Genomic DNA, 22,047 nt, shown 5'->3' with positions numbered 1-22,047 from the left:
AGACAAACCGCTCCATACTCAGACCGTAAACAAGTCTTGGTCTGGTTGATTTGCTGCAATAAACCACTTTACATGACCAAAGTCGGCTAGAATCCAGATTTTTTAACACTGCCATTCTAGACTTTTGAAATATCTAAAATTGGGTCAAAGAAAGAAAACATTTCTTTAAAATTCACACATGGAAATTGTGAACAAAGTTAAATCATTTTTTATTATACGTCAACATAAAGTACACGGAAGTTGACTTCTTTATTATGACCAACACAGAAAACTTTTTCAATTTTGAAATGGCAACACTGACCAGATTAGATGGAGGCTTTAAATGGTCTTTTGTTGGACACGTATCATATTAACAGTGACTTAATGTTAGTAGTTGCCACTAACTACTTTGTACAGTACGAGTTCTAAAAAAATGACTCTATCTAGTAAGTAAACTTCAATTTTAAAGTGATCTTGATCTTATTGTTCTTCAAGATCACTTAAAAAAAAGTGATCTTAGATCAAGATCAAGATCACCAAAAAAAAAGCACTTGTGATCTTCAAGATCAAGATCACGCCCATCTCTGACTAGGGCTACCATACGTCCTCTTTTAAGAGGATTTGTCCTCTTTTTTCAAGAAAAATGAATTGTCCTCCGAGGACACAAAAAAATGCTCAAATGTCCTCTTTTTTGACAGTTTGGGTTTTCATGCTTATATTTTCAACGGGATTATATTGCTTGATAACGTTTCAGCGACGGCTTGTAGGCTATTTGTTTTCTAAACATTTTGTTGTAGGCAGGGGCGCCGGAACGATTTTTGACTGGGGGGGCAAGATTACGAAAAAGGGGCACTTTTGTTTACTAAAAGGCCTTTTTTTTCAAGTTTTAAGATAAAATATAGCGATAATGATAATCCGGTATACAAAGAAGGGCACTATGCTATGTTATAATGATGTAACCTACTGTCAAGCCTTCAAGCAGCCTGCTTGTATGAACCGCCGGTGCTACCTCCTCAATCGGCCAAGTTTGGCCGCCGGTCTCTTCTAGCCAATTATTTAATTTCGCAATAGAATGATCGTGGATTCACTGTCGAAAATATGTAGTATCAATGAGTGACGCAAAATTAGGTCAGCGCGTCACAATCGCCACTGTTGCATTGTGCGGGAATATTTGTTATTGATGGAATATATCCATTTGCGATCACCAGCGCTGTAAGTCTTGTTTGTAATTCCCAACGTTTATTTCAACAAAGTGTTAATCCGAAGTGCTAATTTACATCGGCTGGCAATATTGTCGTTTTTATATCGATTCGATATTGTCGGGCATTGAACCGTTGTTAAAAAGGAGAACTAAGTTAGTTGACAACAATGGGGAAAACATTTTTTGATCATATTTTGCAAAAACTATGCTTCTTTTAGTAATGTACATCATTGAAATAGCTAAAACCTCAATTGCTAAGGAAACAGGGATCAGATGTCAGTAGATGTACGGTAACAGAAAAAATATTTCGCACTTGCTAGTGCGTCGTCAGTTCTGATAAAGGGCAGTTAAAGCCTACAAGTAATGTTTTAATCATTGAAATACTTATTTTATTACCTTGCCATCATCGTCAACACAGTCATGTCGAACGTTGTTTTTCGTTGCTAAAAAGAATTCTAGGGGAGTGACGAACTTCTATAAAATCAGCCACATTGGAGACACTCGTGCGAGTGTTGTTTGAATAGTACTGGATTACAATCCCGATAAAGCAGTTATTGCGTGGTGCAACGATTCTATTGTAGGACGTCGCCCAGGCCCAGACTTCAACAAAGCTAAGTGATTATTTTAGCATTGTTGCAAGTTTAATTATATTTACTTGTGCTATCGTTATTTTTATTTTGGCCTCCAAGCACGCAGATTTGGCCGCCGAGAAGGAGCTCCCGGTAGGCCACGATGGCTGCCGAAAAAAAAAAACGAGTTTTAAGGCCTGTATTGTGTTGCAAAATTTTGTGCCGTAAATATTATTTTGAGGCAAAAATGAAAGATTATAATTAGGCTAAAAGCGAATAGCAGAAATTGTTATATTGCAAAATGTGCAGCAGCTTCCATGACTTTAAAAGGGCACCATTGCCCCCCCTGCCCCTCCATCTGCAGAAAATTTGAGGGCAGGGGGGCATTCGCCCTCCCTGCCCCCCCCCCCCCCCCGCTTCCGGTGCCCCTGGTTGTAGGCTATCCCAATGTAACATGCTGATTTATAAATTCTACAAGAAATTGGTGCATTTTATGGAACTGTCGTTTAACGCTCATTGCCTGGTTCCCATGCTCACACTTTCTCAAAAAAAATTTTTTTTTACAAACATAGCCTACGTTTGATATTAATACACAACCCTTGTAGACGTTGTTGATTACCAACTCAGTTAGGTTCGTTTGTTACTTGAAACAAATCGAAACGAATGTCTAAAAGTGCAATGTGTATAACACCTAACCTACATCAAAAGAAATCGTGGCATGGATTGGATAGGCTTAGCCTATTGCTTTGCAAGGAAAGGAACAGCTTCTTAGTTCACGCGTTTTTAGCATCTTAACGGTAATGTGCAGCCTACTGTTTTAGTCATATCTCTTGCAAATAATTTAACGATTTCTTTAAGGTTGACCATTCCTTGTTGAAAAAAGTTAAGGCTTGACCTGAAGGCAGGGCCGGATTAAGGTTTTGGTGGACCTGGGGCTATATGGTAATCTGAGGCCTATATTTCATTCCCCTCATTGTACCAATCAGAATTAAAATGAAATAACAAAAATTATACCCGAAGTAGGCCTACAGTATTTAACATTTTTACAATAACACATTCAAATGACATATTTTTTGGATTTAGACAAAGCAAAACTGTTAATAACATTACCGGTGTATATTTTTCCAAAATTTTGTTTTCAATGAAGAGTAGGCTAAGGAATGCAGCCTTTTCTGGCCCATGGATGAACGCAGTTGATTCTTTACTCTTTGAAGCATTGAAAATGGGTGCAGAAAAATAAATCATCTTTTCAGGCAGTGATTCTTCTAGAATCTAGATCGTCTGGATAATAGTGAAGCAATGTTTTAGCACTCTCTTCAATTTTACAGTTATAGAGAGAGAGAGAGAGATGTTTGTTTATTTGCCTTTCTAATACTAATACATTGTCTAGACATGGTGTTTAATTCCGCCAGAAACGAAAGCTTATTTGAAGACGATCGTATGCTGCTATTGGGATTTCATACACAAAATAATTTGGTCAATGATTGGCAAATATGAGTCTACTTTGAATCTGCTCGATGGATCAAGTGATGTGTCTTCAGATCCACCTTCGCTATTCAAGCATACTTTTCTTCTCTTCTTTCTTGAAATTTCTTCAATATAATGATGACGGTCACCTACTCTACCCTTTTCTTTGAATTCTTAAATTGGGATCTTAATATTTGAGCAAAGTCATATAGACCAATTTTGTTGCTTTATTCAAAGTAATTTTGCTATCCTGCAGCGTTGGCTAGTTTTACGAAACCGTTCCATTATGCACGACCATTACTCAATTAAAATACCGGTTTCAAGCTTTTCCGTTGACAAGATAAACCCTTAGCTGTTTCTTGAGTCTGGATTGTTTGTCATTGTCATTATACATTGCTTTCAAGACTTGAAGATCTGCTTGATAACCTTTTCTTAGCGCATGTATAGCGTCATATCGTGTGCTTCCCAACGTGTATCAAACAATGGTTTAATTGTTGGCAAATGAGTTAAGAACCACTGGTTTACACAGTTAGCATTCGTTCTATGATTTTCGTCCTTTATTCTTTCGATCCTGATAATAAGCATGCCTGTTGCTCTTAGTAAGTTGTTATCGGTGGGCCTATTTTTTTGGTGGGCCTGGGGCTGCAGCCCCATCAGCCCCCGCCTTAATCCGGCCCTGCCTGAAGGCCGTGCCTGGTTTGTCACATTTTGCAGACTTTTGCGATCATTGCTGTCTGACTAAAACTTTTTCCCTTTTTGCTGACTCTTAAAAATATAAAATCATTTGTCTTAAGGAAGCACTAAAAATGAGAAAAAAAAGTTTAACGTTCAGTCAATCTGTTTTCTTGTTTTTTTTGGTAACTTTTGCTGCGTAGGCCTATACTGTAGGCTAATGATAAAACATGTAAAAGATTCTTCAAGCGTAAAACTCTACACTTGCTGGCGAAACGTGTCCTCTTTTAAGGCTATGAAAATATGGTAGGCCTACCTTAACTGAATATCTGAGAATGAACATTCATGACGAATTAAACATTTAGACAACTATTATTCCATGTCTAACACAGGATTTTGGTCTTGCAACGTTAAAATTAAGATTGTTCATGACTTCTAAACATTAAATGGATGTATGATCACGACATAGGCGAAGTACAATTTGACAGATTTTTATTTTTGATTTGTTTTGGAAATGCTCTCAGAGCGCACCAAATTGGAAGTGTTTTTCAAAAATTTCTGGGAGTGACCTCCCGCTGGAAGTGTTGCCTTTGGCAACACGCTTTCGTCCGACGGTTACGCCCTTCGTGCCTACTACCTTGCTGCAGCATATTTCCAAGTTGCTTTCCCAACGGTTTAAGCCACCGAACGTCACTGAACTAGAGAGTAACTTATGGCGTCTAAACCCTAACCCTTGTTCAATCTTGTCCTTAAATGATTTGTACAAATCCCCACATCTCTATGAAAATTCTCAAACTTGCTTGTGGCAAAGATGATAGGGCCAATAGTTGGTTCTTCGGCAGGCCCCTTGGTGTGTCTGCATGCAATCACACGTTTGTATTTTCAACAATCTGAAGGCGTGGAGTTCCACAGGATCTGTTCTCGTCTCAGTGTTGGTGAACATTTATGGCCTATGTATGACTTCTCAAATGTATCCTCGTATGCAAACATTTTCAGCCATTCTTGACTCACATCGCAAATGGAAAACAGTATAGAACACCATTGACTAAGCACATTTCTATCTTATCTGCACAATTGGCGCCTCAAGCTGAATGATTCGAAAAGGCGACCTGCTTTACGTTCATTCTATAAAGATTTGAATCAACAAATTAACTTCAAGCAGCCTACAGTAAGTTACAAAATGTCGAGCTTTTAGAGCAGTATTGCCCCATTTTTTATTTCAAATAGCCAAATAACGCTGGATCAACTAAATATGGGTGAGTCCCTTCCAGGGGTTTGGAACGAAGCGGTAAATATGGCCTTACGTTATTTAAACTACTGAATATCCAGCTTATATAGCAGTAGGCTATTTACATTTTTTTTTCAAATAGCCAAAAACCATTACACAAACTAAAATGAGTGGGCCTACCCGTCCTTAGGGGGCTGCTAACTCGGCCCCGACTACAGGTCTACTTGAAGGATGACAATCGTATTGAAAATTCCAAGCATTTACAAACACACATGATTGTCGAGCTGGGACTCCGAGACTTCGGCCACAACCGGTTGGTGTGGTCTTTAAAGCTGTGCAGGGAGACGACTGAGTGAGCCGTCTAGGTCAACAGCACAAATTAGCATGCTTCGACTTTTATTGCCACAAGCAGTGTTGGGCGCGATAACTCATTTTTCAGTTAAGCGATATCGATAAACGAAAAATGCCTAAAGCGATAACGATAAACGATAAATCAAAAAAAAGTTAAGCGATAACGATAAACGATAAATTATCGCCGATAATGTCCGATAACGATAATTTTTTTTTCTTGATTAGCGCTGCCCCATCCCATGCAGCACGAACTGTTTTCATCAACATGACGAAAAATCGAACATAATATACTGTGAAGGGACAAAACTTTTTGTAAGTTATGCATGAATAGAATCGCAACAGCGGCAGTAGGTATCGAATCTTCAACCTCTTGATCCAGAATCAAACCACTGAGGTAACCGCCGTGCTTTTAATTATACCTTTAGATACCAGTTGGATGCTTTTATCAATTGAGTTACACTACCGCTTACGTGCAGTAGGCAAAATAATTAAATCAAATGAAAATACCATAAAAAATTCCAAACTTTGTATTTTGCTTTCTACGGGCTGTTTACAGCAAAGTCAGCAATAATTGAAAAAATTCCAAAAAACGCAAAATGCTTGAAAATTTATCAGTAATCTTAAGCGTTATTGGTAGTAAAAATGTGCATACTGTGAAACAGGCCCGCAACCAGGGGGGGGCATTGGGGGCATTTGCCCCCCCCGAAATTTTTTAAAAAAACTTTAAGCGTTCTATGCAGTATGAAATGTACTATGAATAGACGTACGTCGTACACGTAAAGCCATACTATCGAAACCGAAAGTAGGCTACGCTGGTTGGAAGCCATGCTAACGATTTTGTTCGATAAACTAGGCTGGCATCCTCATTATCTGTTACTCAAATTCCAAGCGCGGAATTGGTGTTAAACGAACTTGCCAAATCAAGTAGAAAGTTAGACTTTATGCTCTAAATTAAAATGTCATTTTGCATTTGCAAAATCAACTTCTTTGGGCCTACAAACATAAAAGCTTGTTGAGCCAACAAAATGTTTCAGGATTGTAATTTGTAATTATCGTGTTGAGTTTATTCATATGTATCTGTTTGTTTATGTTGATGTAAATATATGTTATTGATTAATTTATGACTCCAGTCGTGCCAATGCAGTTCGTAGCCTACAGATGTTGTGTTTTATTTGTAATCGACTGAACACATTACTGTAATATCGTAATTTTCTTCCTCGGGTAGTCATAGCTAAATGAGAAAAGGTTACAAAGGCTAGTTTCCTTTAATGCTGTACTAAACAAAAACGTGATTGACATAAGTTATGACCATTGAACCGTAACATGGTAGTGTTACACATAGGCGTAACCGGGGGGGGGGGGCGAAAAGGGCCATGGCTGTTGAACCCTTTATTGAAAATATAATATAATTTGTAGAAATTTATATCGTTTTTCAAGACATCTGGCTATTAACACCCCCCAGGACTTGTTTTAGGCACACAGAAAGACACTAATAAATTTTGCAAATCGTAAATCGCGCAAAATTTACGCGATTTACGCTTCTTTTAACTGATCTGTTGAAGCAATTTCAGAATCGCTTAGCTACACAAAAACCCAACAGAGTAGCCTGAGTTTTTTGTGTTCTCTAATTTTAGCCGCAGTTTTTGCCCGTTCGTGTGTAATAGCTACCTTTAATAAATTAATAGCTGTTTATCTGCTAATAAATTTGATACAAATATTACCCTGAAAGTGTTTCCAGAAAGCGCTATAATCCATTATTTGAGTGTAATTTTGCAAAATTTGTCCGGGGGAGTATGCCCCCGGACCCCCTGGAATACGCGTGCCTTCGGCACGCTCTAACCTCCCACCAGCTTTATTGCTTCCCTTGCCTCACCAGGATACATCACTGCACATCAGGTGGCAATGTTTTAAATCAAACACTTTGTTGTTCTCTTCAATTCATCAAATATTTGGCCACCCCAATTTTTGTTTGTGGCAACGCCACTGGTGTCACACACTCTTGTCCCTTATCAATCGGCGTGGACATTAACATAAAAATGTCACAATGCATCATTTTAATGTTTGTTCTTTGATAAAAATTAAATGCCCCCCCCGAAAATATTTGCTGGTTGCGGGCCTGCAGTGTGAAATCCATCAAGCTTGTCAAATTAGTCGTGTTTGTTCAAGAACAATAACATAATTGTCGTAATTTACTGATAATTTCAGATAAATTTTTTCTGTTTTTTTTTTGTGAACACCATCATTAAAGCAATGGCAGAACGCTGAGTTGTTGAGATAAGAATTACAATATAGGCACTGTATTATTAGTGGGAATAAAGATATTTGATTGAGCGTTGGCTATGTCGCATAGGTAAATCGTCGTCGTATCCAGGCTTACGCCCGGTGGTTGAAGATTTAGATTAAGTAGACGGGAAGGCAAGGAAGCCAATCTTCTTGTCCACTTTCAGGCATGCCTTTAAGTGTCCTGCGAAAGACAGTGTCCTGCCTTTTCGATTGCCGTTCCAGCGCTCTCACCACTCGGCTATGAAAAGTTATACTGTATTGAGCATAATTTTACCACGCAACTCGATGCGCCTATTGTCATGCAAAAACTACTAAGCTACAAGATGCAATGATGTCGGTCTGCATGTCAAACGCTTTAATCAATATCATATTCTGTAATGACTTGTTTTAGTGATGGTGGCGTGAAAGATCATGTTTCCGATGTAAAAGCGGCCTCGTATTGCGACAGTTTCATAAACCACTTGCCAATTTCTTTCGCTTCGCTTCAAAGGAATCTGTACCGCCTGTGCGCTTACATTTTAATTGTAAAATTCACTCGCGATTATCGATTGCAGCAAAACAACAAGAGACTTGTTGCATGCATTTCATTGCATTGCAATTTGCAACTCTAAAAATTATTGTGTTGTCAGGGCCGTCGCTGCAGGGGGCGTGCCCCTCCCATGACAACGACCTGTGCACACACACTTCACGCACTGAAGAAGAACTGGTTTTAATTTTAGTTTCATGAACTAGGTGGCTAGTAAAAATATTACTTTTCATGGTCTTTCGGCTTCCACTTTTCCACTAAAATTTATCGGCGATTAATTATCGGCGATAATCAAATATTGCCGTTGGCGATAACGATAAACGATAACTGAAAAAATAATTAAGCGATAACGATAAGCGATAAAAATTTATCGCCGATAATTATCGCCGATAAATTATCGCCGATAAATTATCGCCGATAATGCCCATCACTGGCCACAAGACAGCATAAGATTGGTCATTCGGGGGTAAAACTACAACGTGAAGCGAATTAATTTGCGATAACAAGCCGCAGTGCGAGCAATGTCAATGAAAAGCAGAAATAAAATAAAGGCGCAAACAGTTTTGTCAGACCTCACAAGCTTGGGCTTTTTTTCGTTTGTTTCTCTGGGCAAGAAACTTTACGATAATTGCCTCTACCCAGTGATCGATTTCGAGTAATGGGTAGTACCAAATTTAAGTCATAAGTAGAGTAGACAACCGGAAAAGACATTGCCGTCGGCTGCAGCGTGGGTCAGGTGTACGTCGGAAGGCGTACACCGATGCATAGCGCTCAAGTTCGCTTTCCCGCAATGCAGGATAAAGATAAACAAACAAACAAACAAACCCTCTTTTTACACCTAGTGCAGGCCCTTAGGGGCAAAAATGAGCATCTTTAGGCTAAACGTGTTACACGTTGTTTTTTTGCATTTTTTTGTAGTTGATGAATCTAACTTCAATTTTAGTGGGTGCCGCAACTTTTTGGGTCACGTGATCACCCCCAAATCGGGGATTCCCCCCAAGTCAATTTTGAGCCCTTTTCACGGCATTTTTATGCAATTAGATACGTTATTTTTTTACATTTGGACTGACTGCCACTACAAAATACACGAGATAAAAATGACACAAAATTATGTTATTAATGACGTCATTGTGACGTCATGTATTAATTTTTTGCTTGTTTTTTTCTTATTGTAGTCGCTTGTTTGTTGTTGGTGTTACTTTTTTGGTTACAATAAGTTACCAATGGTTTTTCAACTGATTTGATTAGTATTGAGTGTCAGTACTAACATATTCAAAATCTTAAGGAATCCAACATCCGGAAAGTGGTTATTTTCAAGATAGCTTCCAAGATGGCCGCCAAACCATTGAACAAAACAGTAAATTGACCATAACTCGGTCATCATATGACCAAAACATGTAGTTTTGGTGTCTATATCTAGGTTTTTATACCCTGTGAAGTCAATGAGACTATTCTCAGAATTTTTGAATTATCTGATAGCCTATAAATTCAATATGGCCATCCAAGATGGCCGCCAAACCATTAAAATAACAGTAAATTGACCATAACTCGGTCATCCTATGACCAAAGCATGTAGTTTTGGTGTCTATATCTAGGTTTTTATACCCTGTAAAGTCAATGAAACCATTCTCAGAATTGTTAAATCATCTGATAGCCTATAAATTCAATATGGCAATCCAAGATGGCCGCTAAACCATTAAAATAACATAGTAAATTGACCATAACTAGGTCATCATATGACCAAAACATGTAGTTTTGGTGTCTATATCTAGGTTTTTATACCTTGTGAAGTCAATGAGACCATTTTCAGAATTGTTAAATTATCTGATAGCCTATAAATTCAATATGGCAATCCAAGATGGCTGCCAAAACAATTAAAAATGTACAATAACAATGTATTGTTTATTAAAAAACCCGGTAAATTTCTATCACAGGGATTTCTATATATACTTGGGTTAACTGAGCAGGCATAAAGAGCTCATACGATGTGGTCATGTAGACTCTTGACATAATCAGCGTAAAGAAAGCAAATGGATCAAGTATTACTAATGCTCATCGCTGTCACTCTCGATGTCATCGTCTGTGATTATGTGATTGCTGTATGGACACATGAACCAGTTTGGCATGGTCCACATCCAGCATGGTATGGTAGCACATATCTCCGGCAACTACAGTGAGGTGAACACGATTCGCAATTGCAGTGATCATTTTCAGTAGGTTGTCCGGGGCAGCTTTCATGTCCGTCATGATTGGAACCATCTGATTATATTTTACTTTCCATCCCCAGTCTAGAGCATCCATACCATTGTCAGTAGCCTACCCATCCTGACCATAATCTGGTAGTAAACTCTGAGGCAGTGGAATGTGGTAAAGGATAATGTAGGTGGCAAACGTTCAGGGTGAACAAAGGATTTGGCTGTTTTAATTTTCTTGACCAATGTATTGTATCGCTGTGTTTCTAGGTTACTACTGCCATCGTTGCCAAACATAACGGTCATAGCTTTGTTTCCAAGATCCTTAATGATGTGGCCTGTCTGATTTGGGAGAATAAAGCAATTTGCACATTCTTTGATTATTGGTTGACTTTTCACTAGTTTCCTGAAAGCGTCTTCTTCCCGATACCAAATATCCTTGACGTTGAATCACAACCGGTGAATGCATGAATGAAGAGAAGCTGTGAGCATAATTATGTCTGGTCCGATGATTGCTTTAAGTTTGTTGATGTCGTGTATCTTGGTTGCGTAAGCCTTTTCGGAGCGGAAGTAGAGCTCTTTAATGTCTGGGTCAGTGTCAGCAATCAGCATAGCGTAGTATCAATATTAAAAGGTCTGTGTCTTCACCAATTAAAGTCGTACTATGTCGATGAGGGCTGTCCATCTGCCGTCTTGACGATGTCAACATCTGCATCACCTGGAGCGTTCATCACATTGCAGCTTCTATTCCTCAGTTGAGCAGAAATTAATCCTTCCTTGTTGGAAGCTCGAGGCATGAACTGCTCCTTCTTTCCAATGAACTTGGTGTCTACAGTAAAGTGAACAACCGTGTGGACGTTCATGCCGCGTCTTTGATGGGTATTGTCTTTGATAGACGGACCACCATATCCATCAAAGACCACCGTTGCTAAGCGATAATGACGAATGGTAAAATCTGCACACGACTGTGCAATAGACCCATAACTGTCTCCAGTTTCAATGGCACTCGATGCAACAAGAACCCTCCATCAATGACGTAGTGATCGGTTTTCGAGGCAGATTCTTTCACTACTTCATAATCGGCTGACATCACACTGCTGGCATGTTCTGTGATGGCAGTAGCTATTTGAGGCTTACCCTCTGCAAGAAACAGGGTCTGGATGTTACGTGGCTGTCACAAGTAATACTCGTCTTCCTTTCAACTGGTCTGAGTTTTTGGGAAATGACAGCAACAAAATTGCGTTATATCAACTGGTTCAACAAGCTGTGATAACTTCAGTCGATCCAAACTTGTTTACGATCGTTGTAACATCGTTAGATACAGCTCTTAACAATCAAACATTGGACATGTTTGAGGTTTCCCCATGTGATCACGAAGAGGCAGACACCCGTATGTTTCTCCATGTGAAACATGGAAAATCCGATGCCATAGTCAAAACAGTAGGCTAGATACTAATGTGGTAATTATTGCAATTTCGTGTTTTGACAAGTTAGAAATCTGTAAACTATGGGTTGAATTTGGAGTTGGAGAAAAAACTCGCTTCATTCCAATCCATGATATTGTTTCATCTTTACCTCAATCTCCGATGATTTGCGCTTCTTTACCTTTGTTTTATGCTATCACAATCTGTGATACTGTTTCGTCTTTGGAAAAAAAGGCTTGGGATTGTTGGATGCTTAATCTTACCGCAATGTGTGGCTTATTTAACTCTCTGAATTTCTCAAGCTCACCTAGTTCTATAAATGACATACAAAAGTATGTCATAGCTCTTTATGGCAATGGTCCTACTATCATGGATGTAGACGAATGCCGTTATATGATGTTTACCAATGGTTGCACTATTGAAAAGCTGCCACCAACGTCAGCTGCTCTGATGCAACATACACGCAGAGCGATCCATCAAGCTGAAATACGGAAATCAAGCCTCGTAAATGTTCAGCAACTACCTTCTCCTTTAGCTTGGGGTTGGAAACATAATGATGCAAATCAGCTTGTTCCGTTTTGTCAGTCTACTTGTGGCTCTCGATGTTCCTGTAAGAAAAAATCCATAAAATGCACAAATCTTTGTTCATGCGAGTACGAAACATGCAATTCGACCACAAAATATCCAATCCTCTCTGATGTTTCATCTTCAATCCACATTGACGTTTCATCTCCAATCCACACTGATCATTCAAGAAATGCTTTTGACTTTCTAAACTCTATCTTGTAACTTGAAAAAACTTGTCGTACACGAATTTTTTTAACATCAAATTACGTATGGTAGGAGTTTAACATCCAAAACCGCTAGTTTTTTCATCTTGAATTGACAGGGTTAAGACTCTGACATTGCATCATCTGGGGTCGTGTATTAATTTGATTTGTAGATCATAATTAGGCCTACATATTATTTTAAATTTTAAAGTGGCATGACCAAAAGGGAAATTCACCCCTGGTATAGCTGCTCTTCTGGTTATTCCCTTGATGACGTCGTTATTGCGTCATACTGTACTGGAATTATTGTTATTGCTTGCAATTGTAAAATTTTAAGCATTTGCAAAGTCAAGTCAAGTCAAGTCAATTTATTTTGTTTTAACAGCGCCATATATTAACAAATAATCAGAGTAAAATGTAATTGTCAAAACAATGCATTGTACAACTGTTGGTTAGATTATGGCGCAATCAGGATGGTAGCGAAAGACCATAAGCAGTCATCTAGTCAGCCACCACCCCATCACAGTAAATCTAACTACACATTCATACACACTAGTGTGCAGAGGCAGGCACACTACTTCATTGAATAAAAAGGGTTCGCCACTGAGATTGAAAAACAACTACTGTTGGTTTGAATCTGCATTCTCAGACTGAGTAAGCCGAGGATGAAGATTCAAACCAACGACCAAGAATTGACCAACCACCAATAATTAGTGATCGTGTGCTATAATAGGCTACAGCACTTGCGAAAGTTTTCTTGATCGCTTTTTTCGGAATAAACTTACCTTTGGTTCCTGAATTTGAACTTGTCCAGTTTTAATAATGTAATGATGACGTCATAAAAGATGCAATCATGACGAAACTACTTTTAGGAATTGTGAAATGGTTTTAGTAACCGGTACTCCAACTAAAACCAACAGCAAACGACCAAAATAGGTTAAAAAAGCAAAAAAATATATGTGATGACGTCACAATGACGTCATCAGTAAAATTATTTTGTCTCACTTATTTGTATGTGCTTTTTAAGTTAAAATATACAAAAATCAAATATGTAATTGCACAAAAATGACGTAAAAAGAGCTGAAACGTGATTTCTGGGGAAATCCCCGATTGGGGGGTGATCACGTGACCCAAAAAGTTGTGGCACCCACTAAAATCAAAGTTGGGTTGATCAACTGCAAAAATATGCAAAAAAACAACGTGTAACACGTTTAGCCTAAAGATTCCCCTAAGGGCCTGAACTAACCAGTCTAAAATGAAATCTGTGGAAAACACAAACTTCATCACACTAATTTCATGCGGTTGCCTCGTTACGGCTGGGTAAAAAAACTCATTAGGTAGACAAGTCCCGTCGCCGTACGATGTATTATATACCGGTAATAATAATAATGGTGTTGCAAGCATTAACTTTAACGGTCCTCCTCAACCAACTTATTCAGCAAAGCAGACCTTGCCATAGGGAAATGGAGGTGCAGGGTCACTCCCCAGCTACGAATAAAACATGGCGTATTTGAGGATAAATTTCCAGCCATTTTGGCAAATCGTAAATTGTTGAGATTTTTTTTAAAAATATGTGCAAATACTTGAGTAAGTTTTGTTCGCAACCCCAAAATATTTTATTTTCTTATGGCTATGACCAGGCTATTATCTTCATGCTGTCGTCAGCTTCGGGACGCACCTTTCCAAAAGGTACCATTAAAAAAATCCCCTTTGCGAAACAAAAGAAAAACGCCAATCATAGTTAAATTAAGTCACTGGTTTTCTATCGGCTGACTTGGCGCAGAGGGTTAGGGCGGTGATAGGCTCTAGTCATTTCATTGACGTGGGTTTGATTCCCACCACTACTATTGCTCTTTTTTCTTCTTTAATTACCAAACAAACTTCAAAGGGGATTTTTTAATGGTACCTTTTGGAAAGTTGCCTCTCGTTAGTGCCGAGGCCTTAGTATAATGAGAACATTATCTTCTCATCCCCCAATGCTTGGATTCAAGTATGGGACTCACCTTTTTTTCAACCATAACGGTGTGGCCTCCACGCTAGCCATTAAGACCATCCAATCAACTGTACGTTTCTCGGCAGCCGATTGTGACAAGAATTGACAGCTTCTACCCTTTTCTCGACCTTTGCTATGTTGACGTGTATTGTTTTGATATGATGGTCAGAAATAAAAACAACTGAACTGACAGCGATAGATACCAGAGTTTCGTCAAAACTGTAGCTTACGCACTACAGCTGCCACTTCAACATTAATTCCCTGTTTGCTTTTAACAACTTTAGACGGATGGTTGTAAAAACTAAATAGGCTATGAGAGATTTCTTGAAATTGACATGCGAGTGTGCTTGGCCACTTTGGATTCTTATTTCGATCTTATTTGTTCCCAATAACAGGCCCATCAATCGCATAAAAATTTTTTAAAGCAACATTATTTTGTGGCGGGTGTGCCGCATTTTTTCATAGTTTTTGAGTGGGCCAGAACCATTGCTATGGACGCATATAGGCGAGTACATGACAACTATAAAGAATGAGACTGAAAAGCAAGTGGTAAAAATCATGTGTTCTACCACTTCTGTTCTCCATGCAGTAGGATGAATCAAATTAGAAATAGGCTTCTCAGGGAACAAGAAATATTATGCAGGCTACCTGTGTGCGGCCTTGTAAATCAACTGTGCGATGCATGGCCGAGCTCTGACACCAAGATTATCACCAGAAGCATTTATCAAATGTGATCCAGAATACCACCTTGCTAGATGATGCAAAATGAAATGGTTTTTATTCAATTTGAGCGTGTCTGTAACTTACACTGTACATTACACTGTCAATCCAAAATACAGTAAATAAGTAAAATATCAACGCAACAGTAGCAGCAGGATTTGTTATGATGTAAAAGAACTGGTGGAACTGAGATCTTCGTCGCTATCTTTGTCAAAGCAAGCATAGTGGAACGGTACGCCCCATCAGGCCAGAGAAGGTTGTTTCAAGTGATAGGGTACCTTTGGTGGCAACATCTGCTTGAGACGATTAGTTATTTGAGTCGAGACAACAGGAAAGAGAGGAGCCTGTATTCTCAGAAAAGTCACAACAATGGCAAAGCACAACACCCTCATGTTTCAAATTGTCGATCGGTTTAAAAAATTCTTTAGGAGGTATAGCGATGCTCAGTGGACGAGGAAGGATGCATCTCGCCACCAGGCAATCAATCGGGTTTGACGTTTGTGAATATCCCCAGCTAGCCAGGAAAGATGAATTTCTGAAAATACTGACCATGGCAACCTATGATGATGGTCGTACTAATTCCCAACCTCCAGATGACTTTGTGGCTATTTGACAACATAGAAATCTTTCAAAACTTTGAACACGTTTAAAAATTTTACATCTCCATTGCACTGCAACTGAAGGTCATCTCACATTCAACATAACCACATTAACACGAGAGTGTGGCCAAGTAGGGCAGGAAAAGACAAACAAATCACTTTTCTGTGATGCACTCAAATCAAAAGTTAATAACATGACTGAATAAAATTTCAACGTTTTTGTTCAACACGGGATGAAACGGAAAGTATTGCATTTCAACAAACAACTGAACCATCTGGTCTGATAAAATGTTTGCTATTTCAACACAAAATATACCAATGAGCGGGCTGCTTCTTTTAACATAAAACTGGATCTATATACTGTAGTAATTTATAATAAGAGTGAGGCAAGTTTGCCACGCATATTGGATTGAGATTTGGATACTCGGTGTGCAAAAGGTTTGCATCACTGACACAACACAGCTCTCAATGACAAATCAAAGATGAAAGATGATACGGTTACGTTTTAGAAACGTAATATACGTGGATATTGCTTAATGGCTGCATGAAACTAAATCGAATCTCAAATAACTGAGGTCGATACACTTCTCAGGGGAGAATCAGCTACTAGGGAAGACTAAGAGTGTCGGCTTGCTCTGTGGAAGTTTTAAATATAGAACAACTGTTTTTCGCTCTGACACGACAATTTTAGTCACCAACATGCAACAAGCTGGTTCTCAAAACATTTAATTAAACTGTGAGACTCGCAAAAAGACGCATTGTGAAGGTTAGCTGCATAATGGCGGCAGTCTGTCGCAGTAGTAGGCCGGGAACACAAGGAGGTTGACCCTAGCTCCAACAGTCATGCACTCGTGGCGTGGAATGCCTCAAGGAATCTTCTCCATAGTGGAAGTCTCCACGTCCTACTCCGGTTTGCTGTAGACTTGGATTGGCCGCTGGAAGCCTGCAAATTGAACAAATGTTAACACGGTGAGGTGAGAGAATAGCAAGCTTGATGACCGGTGAACCATGTCGTAAGTGTACGGGAGGCGAAATTTTTTTTCCCACGAGATTTCTGTCTCATTGATTCTAGTCACTCTAAAAGTAAGATTTTCGGAAAGTGTTTTGAGAGATTGGTAGATTCAGATTGCGACATAAGTATTTGCCAATGAAATTCTGCAATGATAATAAAATATAAGCTTTGACTAACCCTACTTTTTTTGAAAAGCTCTTGTGCACCGCAAAAATTTAATTTAAAGAAAAAAAAAGTTTGACTTCGACGGGCGTCGAACCCTCGTTCTCACGATCACTAGGCAAAGGATGAAACCACTGAACCAATCGTGCCAACGAGAAAATGTTGCATTCACACGGTTTTAATACAAACTTTTACCAAAATATGTAATACAGAAATCTCGTGGGAAAAAAAATTCGCGTACGAGAGTGGGAACTACATGTAGTGGACGACGTGGGATTCAACAAACTAAACATCACGGTGTCGAGTTTACCTTTGACCTGGTGGGAATGGGGTAATTCCAGATACTCGACCTTCTCGAAGCCGATGATATCCACAAGGTAATCAGGGAACATGGCCGGTCTGAGCTTGATGCTGTTGTAATTCTTGTAAATTGTTTCCTGAAAACAGAAGCCACGTTTTACCTCACCAGCAAAACCAATACTCTTAACATCGTAGCATAGGCCACACTTTCCAGGAAAGGTTAGCATCTTTGAAGGAGCTTGAATTGAGTAATTGATATGCGGTGTGTTGTATACCACTTTGTGTGTTAAACCAAATTACCAGTCCACGATTAAGTAACTGAAAAATATCAACTAACACTAACAGTTAGTTTTTTCTTCTTTCCATACGATTTCCATTCTTGCGGTTCCAATATGAGTTTTCCGCCAGGGCGCAGCTGCTTGTAGAATCGTTTGAAGGTGCGCACGAGGCCGTCGTCTCCCCAGTTCAAGTGGACCCACTTGCTCACGCTCATACACATGATGACATCATACTCTGGTTCCTGACATTGGAGGATCTCTTCTTTCTCAGGGACATAGTTCCCCTGCAATTCAATACATGGATCCGCTGCGATCTTCATGGTGGCAATTCTTGCACATCACCATTAATCAAAATAAAAACTGAGGAGTTACACCACATGCACTTACTTTTCATTTTACTATTGTACAAAAACTATAGCCTAAACATTAAGCAACACCTACTACAGCTACAACATGGAGAACGTTTATGTTTAATTAAACAACGCGGCAATGATAGCTAGGTTCACTAGGTAGCTAGGTTTCATATGCCAGACAATGAACACAGTGCTGCTATCCATAATACAAAACCTGATAAATACCTTAAGAAAAACAACATTATTCGGGAACTTCGCCAAATCATCTTTTCCAGTTTCAAGAGGTGGGCCAACTATAGGGCCATATATTATCGCCATTGATTCAGGATACTTTGAGGTCTTTGATGTTGGAACCCTGCGGATAATAAAATATTATTTAAAAATAAAGAAAGTTTAGCTTGTTTTGAGAAAGGGAGTATGATGCTTTAGAAGTGGATGGTAAGAAAGACACCTTGGTTAAACTGGAGAAATGCTGTGGAGAAAGGTATGTAGCCGATAGAATTAGGTTAGAGAGAGGGTACAAAGGAACGTGATCGATGGAGAAGGGCAATTTGGAGCAAAACAGACCCACCAGTATACCAGCAGAAAAAATCGCTGCAAAACAAGAAAGAATCAAGTGCAAGATAGTGGCCTCTTTTTAACTAGCAACTTTTTACTCATAATTCAATCGATCTTCATAGCATTCCAGCAGCGCTGGTTCAACTCTTGAAATGTGCGCTTGAGCAATGCGTTCTACGGACTGCTCCCATTCAGCGGCATATGTTGGATGTAGGGACAGTAGAATATCGGGATGCGCAACTACATCCGCTTTTGGCTTATCCGCAACACTAGAAGGGTTACGATTTTTTCTGATTTACAAAATAATGTACATTTTATAGGGTATATAAGAAGAATGAAGTTGGATTAAAGTAATTTAAGGTTTTTAGTTGAAAACAAGCGAGCAACAAAGCGTGAAAAAAATGTCAAATTGGCAATTGACCCTTCTAATGTTGGCGGAACAACGGAGTTGCGCGTCCCGGTATCTACCGTCCCTAGTTGGATGGAATAATTCCCCGGCAACAACAACATTCGGAAAATCACTCTGTCAATCTCGGTGACCGGACCTGCGTCAGTGATTCAAGCCTCAACAAGAAGTATGCGGAAGTACCAGGATTAAACTCTCAAAGAAGCTTTTTCAGTCATGTATCAATCAGTTCTGTAACATCAAATATTCGTTCTTTGGTTTACAAGCTTGTATTTCAAATAAGCTAAAATCACCCAATTCTTTGGATTGTTTAAGTTTAGTGTGGTTGTTTAAGTTCGTAATATTAGGGAACTATACATTGAATTTTCTCAAATGTAATGAAAAAATTCTTTAATAGTTTAGTAATAAGCATTAAAGTTAATAGTGAGCATGTCAGTACAAAGGTCTACCTAGTTTCGGCAGTAGCATAATGACGAACATTCTTCCTGGCACTGTTGATCAGATCACCATCAATATCCACCCCTACAACTTTTCTTGGAGAAAAGTCTCTTGCAATGAGAATAGTGAAGTGGCCAACGTTGCAACCAACATCAAGAACATCTTTGTCTGTAACAACCTTCGATGTAGAAGTGCATACTGACTCAAAATCACAGCTAGACAAATTGTGTTATGAACTAAAAACTTCCAACTTTACAATTTTTCAAGTACCGTGTTTAAGTTGCAAAGCCGAGATAAGCTTATTGCCACATTATGCAGCAAGAGATTAAATACATTTGTTAAAACTGACCTAATAACAGAATTGTACCTTTAAACCATTCTTTTTTGAAGCAGCCTAACCGAATGTCTTGAAACTTTTGAGGGTTTCGATAACCATAATATTTTGAATAATTTCCATATTGAAACTTGGCATTGGATGGTTTGAAGTTGATCTGAAAAGCTTTAGTTTCATTTCTATTGTCTACAGTAGAATCAATTGTCATTGAAACTTCCTTGTTGGGTAACTGACTCTGTAACCTTGCAACTTTAATTTGGTGGAAAACTTCTTCACTTATTGCATCATCAGTATTAGGCTTGTTGCTATTGCTATTTGACTTAGCATCCAGTTCGACTGAGCTTGTTTTTGTTGAAGTGGAAACATCACACACAACAGGAAATGGAAGTTTTCCAGAAGTTTGCGACAAGCTTTTTCGTTTGCGAGATTTTGGTGAAAAAAGATTGGAATTTTTGTGAATATCTTGTGGAATTACTGGAGATACAATAGGATCAACAACAATTGAAGATAACTGCAAAAAGAGTGAAGCTGTGTTATATGATTTAATATATTACCATCAGACTGAAATGACGACCACTAAAGTTTCGTAGAACCTTTGCAGTTACTGTTTTCTTGTCAACCGTAACAAAAGTAAAATAAGAGTATATTATAATATTTTATAGTTAAATTGCGCACAAATTTTAGCAACAATTGTGCTGTTTTCATAGCATCCAGGTCCAGGCTAATGTCAACTGACAAATATGCTGAATAGCAATACTTGACATAAATGACTCAATTACATGTCTTTGTTCTTCACACAAACAAATTATTTTTAATGTGAGCCAGTTAAATCGTATCCAATAAACTCCACTTGAATAAGTTTAACCGATGATATCTAGAAAATTGAAATTGATTTTTAGATGTATATACAAGATTGAACTGGTAACCAGAAAATATATGTCTTTGTGTTACCGTTATACAGTATCAAGTAACACTCTTAGTTTTACATAAAATGGTCTGTTTATTCCATGTCAAGGCCAAAAGTAAGCAGCATTCAAATTGCTAAAATAGTACAAATGTTTAATAGAATTGCATTTGAGAATATCATCACAACCAATGCAATTTGCTACCAACAATTTGCTTAGCTTCAAATACCTGTGGGACTGCAATCGAAAGAGATGCGTGCATCTTTTCTGATGACGAGGGACGGCTGGGGTTTTCGTTATTGAGTTTTAAGTTCACTTTCTTCCCTTTAACTACATTTGCACTGATTTTCACATTTTCTTTTTGATTTGTTGAATCAGCCGAAGCTATCTTTTCTTGAATCTCTTCGCCAACAAGATCTTCTTTAGATTCAGAGCGCCAAACTTTTTCATGTTGACTTTTACGACGCCTTTTTTTCTTTCTTACATTTTGTTTTATTCCATCATTCCCCTGAAGCGACTTATTCGGATCACTATTGTTTGTTTCAGTAGCTTCATTTTCATCTTGAGAGTGGTTTAATCCAAGAGGATCAGTCATGTCACTTGGAATCACAATATTTATTTTTGAGCTTCTAGGCGGCAGAGGACTTGATGAAGGAGTCACTGCATTAGCAGCCCGGTTCACCTTCTCATCCAGCATTGAATTTAGATTCAATGGATCATGAATGTTGCCTCCTAATAAAAATTTGGTGGGCAGGATAATATCCCCAGCATATCCTTTCTTGTTCAGACCAGAGTTTTGACGACGGTGTTTCGCCAACATTCCTTTAGCGCGTTGGGTAGTTGCATCTTCAGATATGCTATGACGACGTTTGCGATTGAGACGCTTTGCTTTTTGAAATGTTTTTAATTGTTGAATGAAATCTTTTTTACTTGGCTGATGATCTATAACTTGTTCACCAGCAGAAATGGAGCAGGGCTCACTTGCATTAGATGGCAGGCTGTTTGTGGCAGATGGAGACAAGGTCAATGCCATGCTCATATCTGCACCTCATCAACCACATATATAAAATCTCAATCTACAATAATACAAAATATTTTGTCAAAGCAAGAGTAATAAAATAATAGACTATGCTATGCTTCAATGTGAGATTGTTCAAATATATCTATCCTTTTTCTCTCAATATAACATAAGCTGGGGATTCCCAACTGGGGTGCCGCAAGCTACTTTTCGTATTCATTTTTTATCTTCTTTCAAATGGCTAGCTTGGATCATGCTGATAAATTTTTTATGCATGATTGTTTTTGCTGCATCATAAAGGGCAGTTCA

General features: G+C 38.6%; 1 protein-coding gene across 1 annotated transcript; it reads right to left on the bottom strand.

Annotated features, from left to right (window-relative positions):
- Positions 1-15,412: 15,412 nt before the first annotated feature.
- Positions 15,413-21,784, bottom strand: LOC145787405 (7SK snRNA methylphosphate capping enzyme-like). Its single transcript, XM_082599145.1, has 7 exons — positions 20,950-21,784; positions 19,849-20,326; positions 19,493-19,649; positions 18,305-18,434; positions 17,792-18,010; positions 17,459-17,585; positions 15,413-16,917 (listed from the first exon to the last, which is right to left on the bottom strand). The coding sequence occupies exons 1-7, from the start codon at positions 21,757-21,759 to the stop codon at positions 16,877-16,879; spliced, it is 1,962 nt and encodes a 653-aa protein (XP_082455271.1). The 5' UTR covers positions 21,760-21,784; the 3' UTR covers positions 15,413-16,876.
- Between the last annotated feature and the right edge of the window lie 263 nt (positions 21,785-22,047).

The sequence above is a fragment of the Aplidium turbinatum genome, chromosome 18 (assembly GCF_918807975.1).
Source record: "Aplidium turbinatum chromosome 18, kaAplTurb1.1, whole genome shotgun sequence".
Classification (NCBI taxonomy): domain Eukaryota; kingdom Metazoa; phylum Chordata; class Ascidiacea; order Aplousobranchia; family Polyclinidae; genus Aplidium; species Aplidium turbinatum.
Note: the sequence above shows the minus strand (reverse complement) of the source record. Positions and strands in the feature narration are given on the sequence as shown.

Bases quoted from the DNA above. Each gene is read 5' to 3' on its own strand.
- LOC145787405 (XM_082599145.1), bottom strand. From the start codon at position 21,759: ATGAGCATGGCATTGACCTTGTCTCCATCTGCCACAAACAGCCTGCCA. The intron at 20,327-20,949 runs GTATTTGAAGCT...CTCTTTTTGCAG, and splicing joins TTTCGATTGCAGTCCCACAG to TTATCTTCAATTGTTGTTGA. The intron at 19,650-19,848 runs GTACAATTCTGT...AGGTTGTTACAG, and splicing joins CAAAAAAGAATGGTTTAAAG to ACAAAGATGTTCTTGATGTT.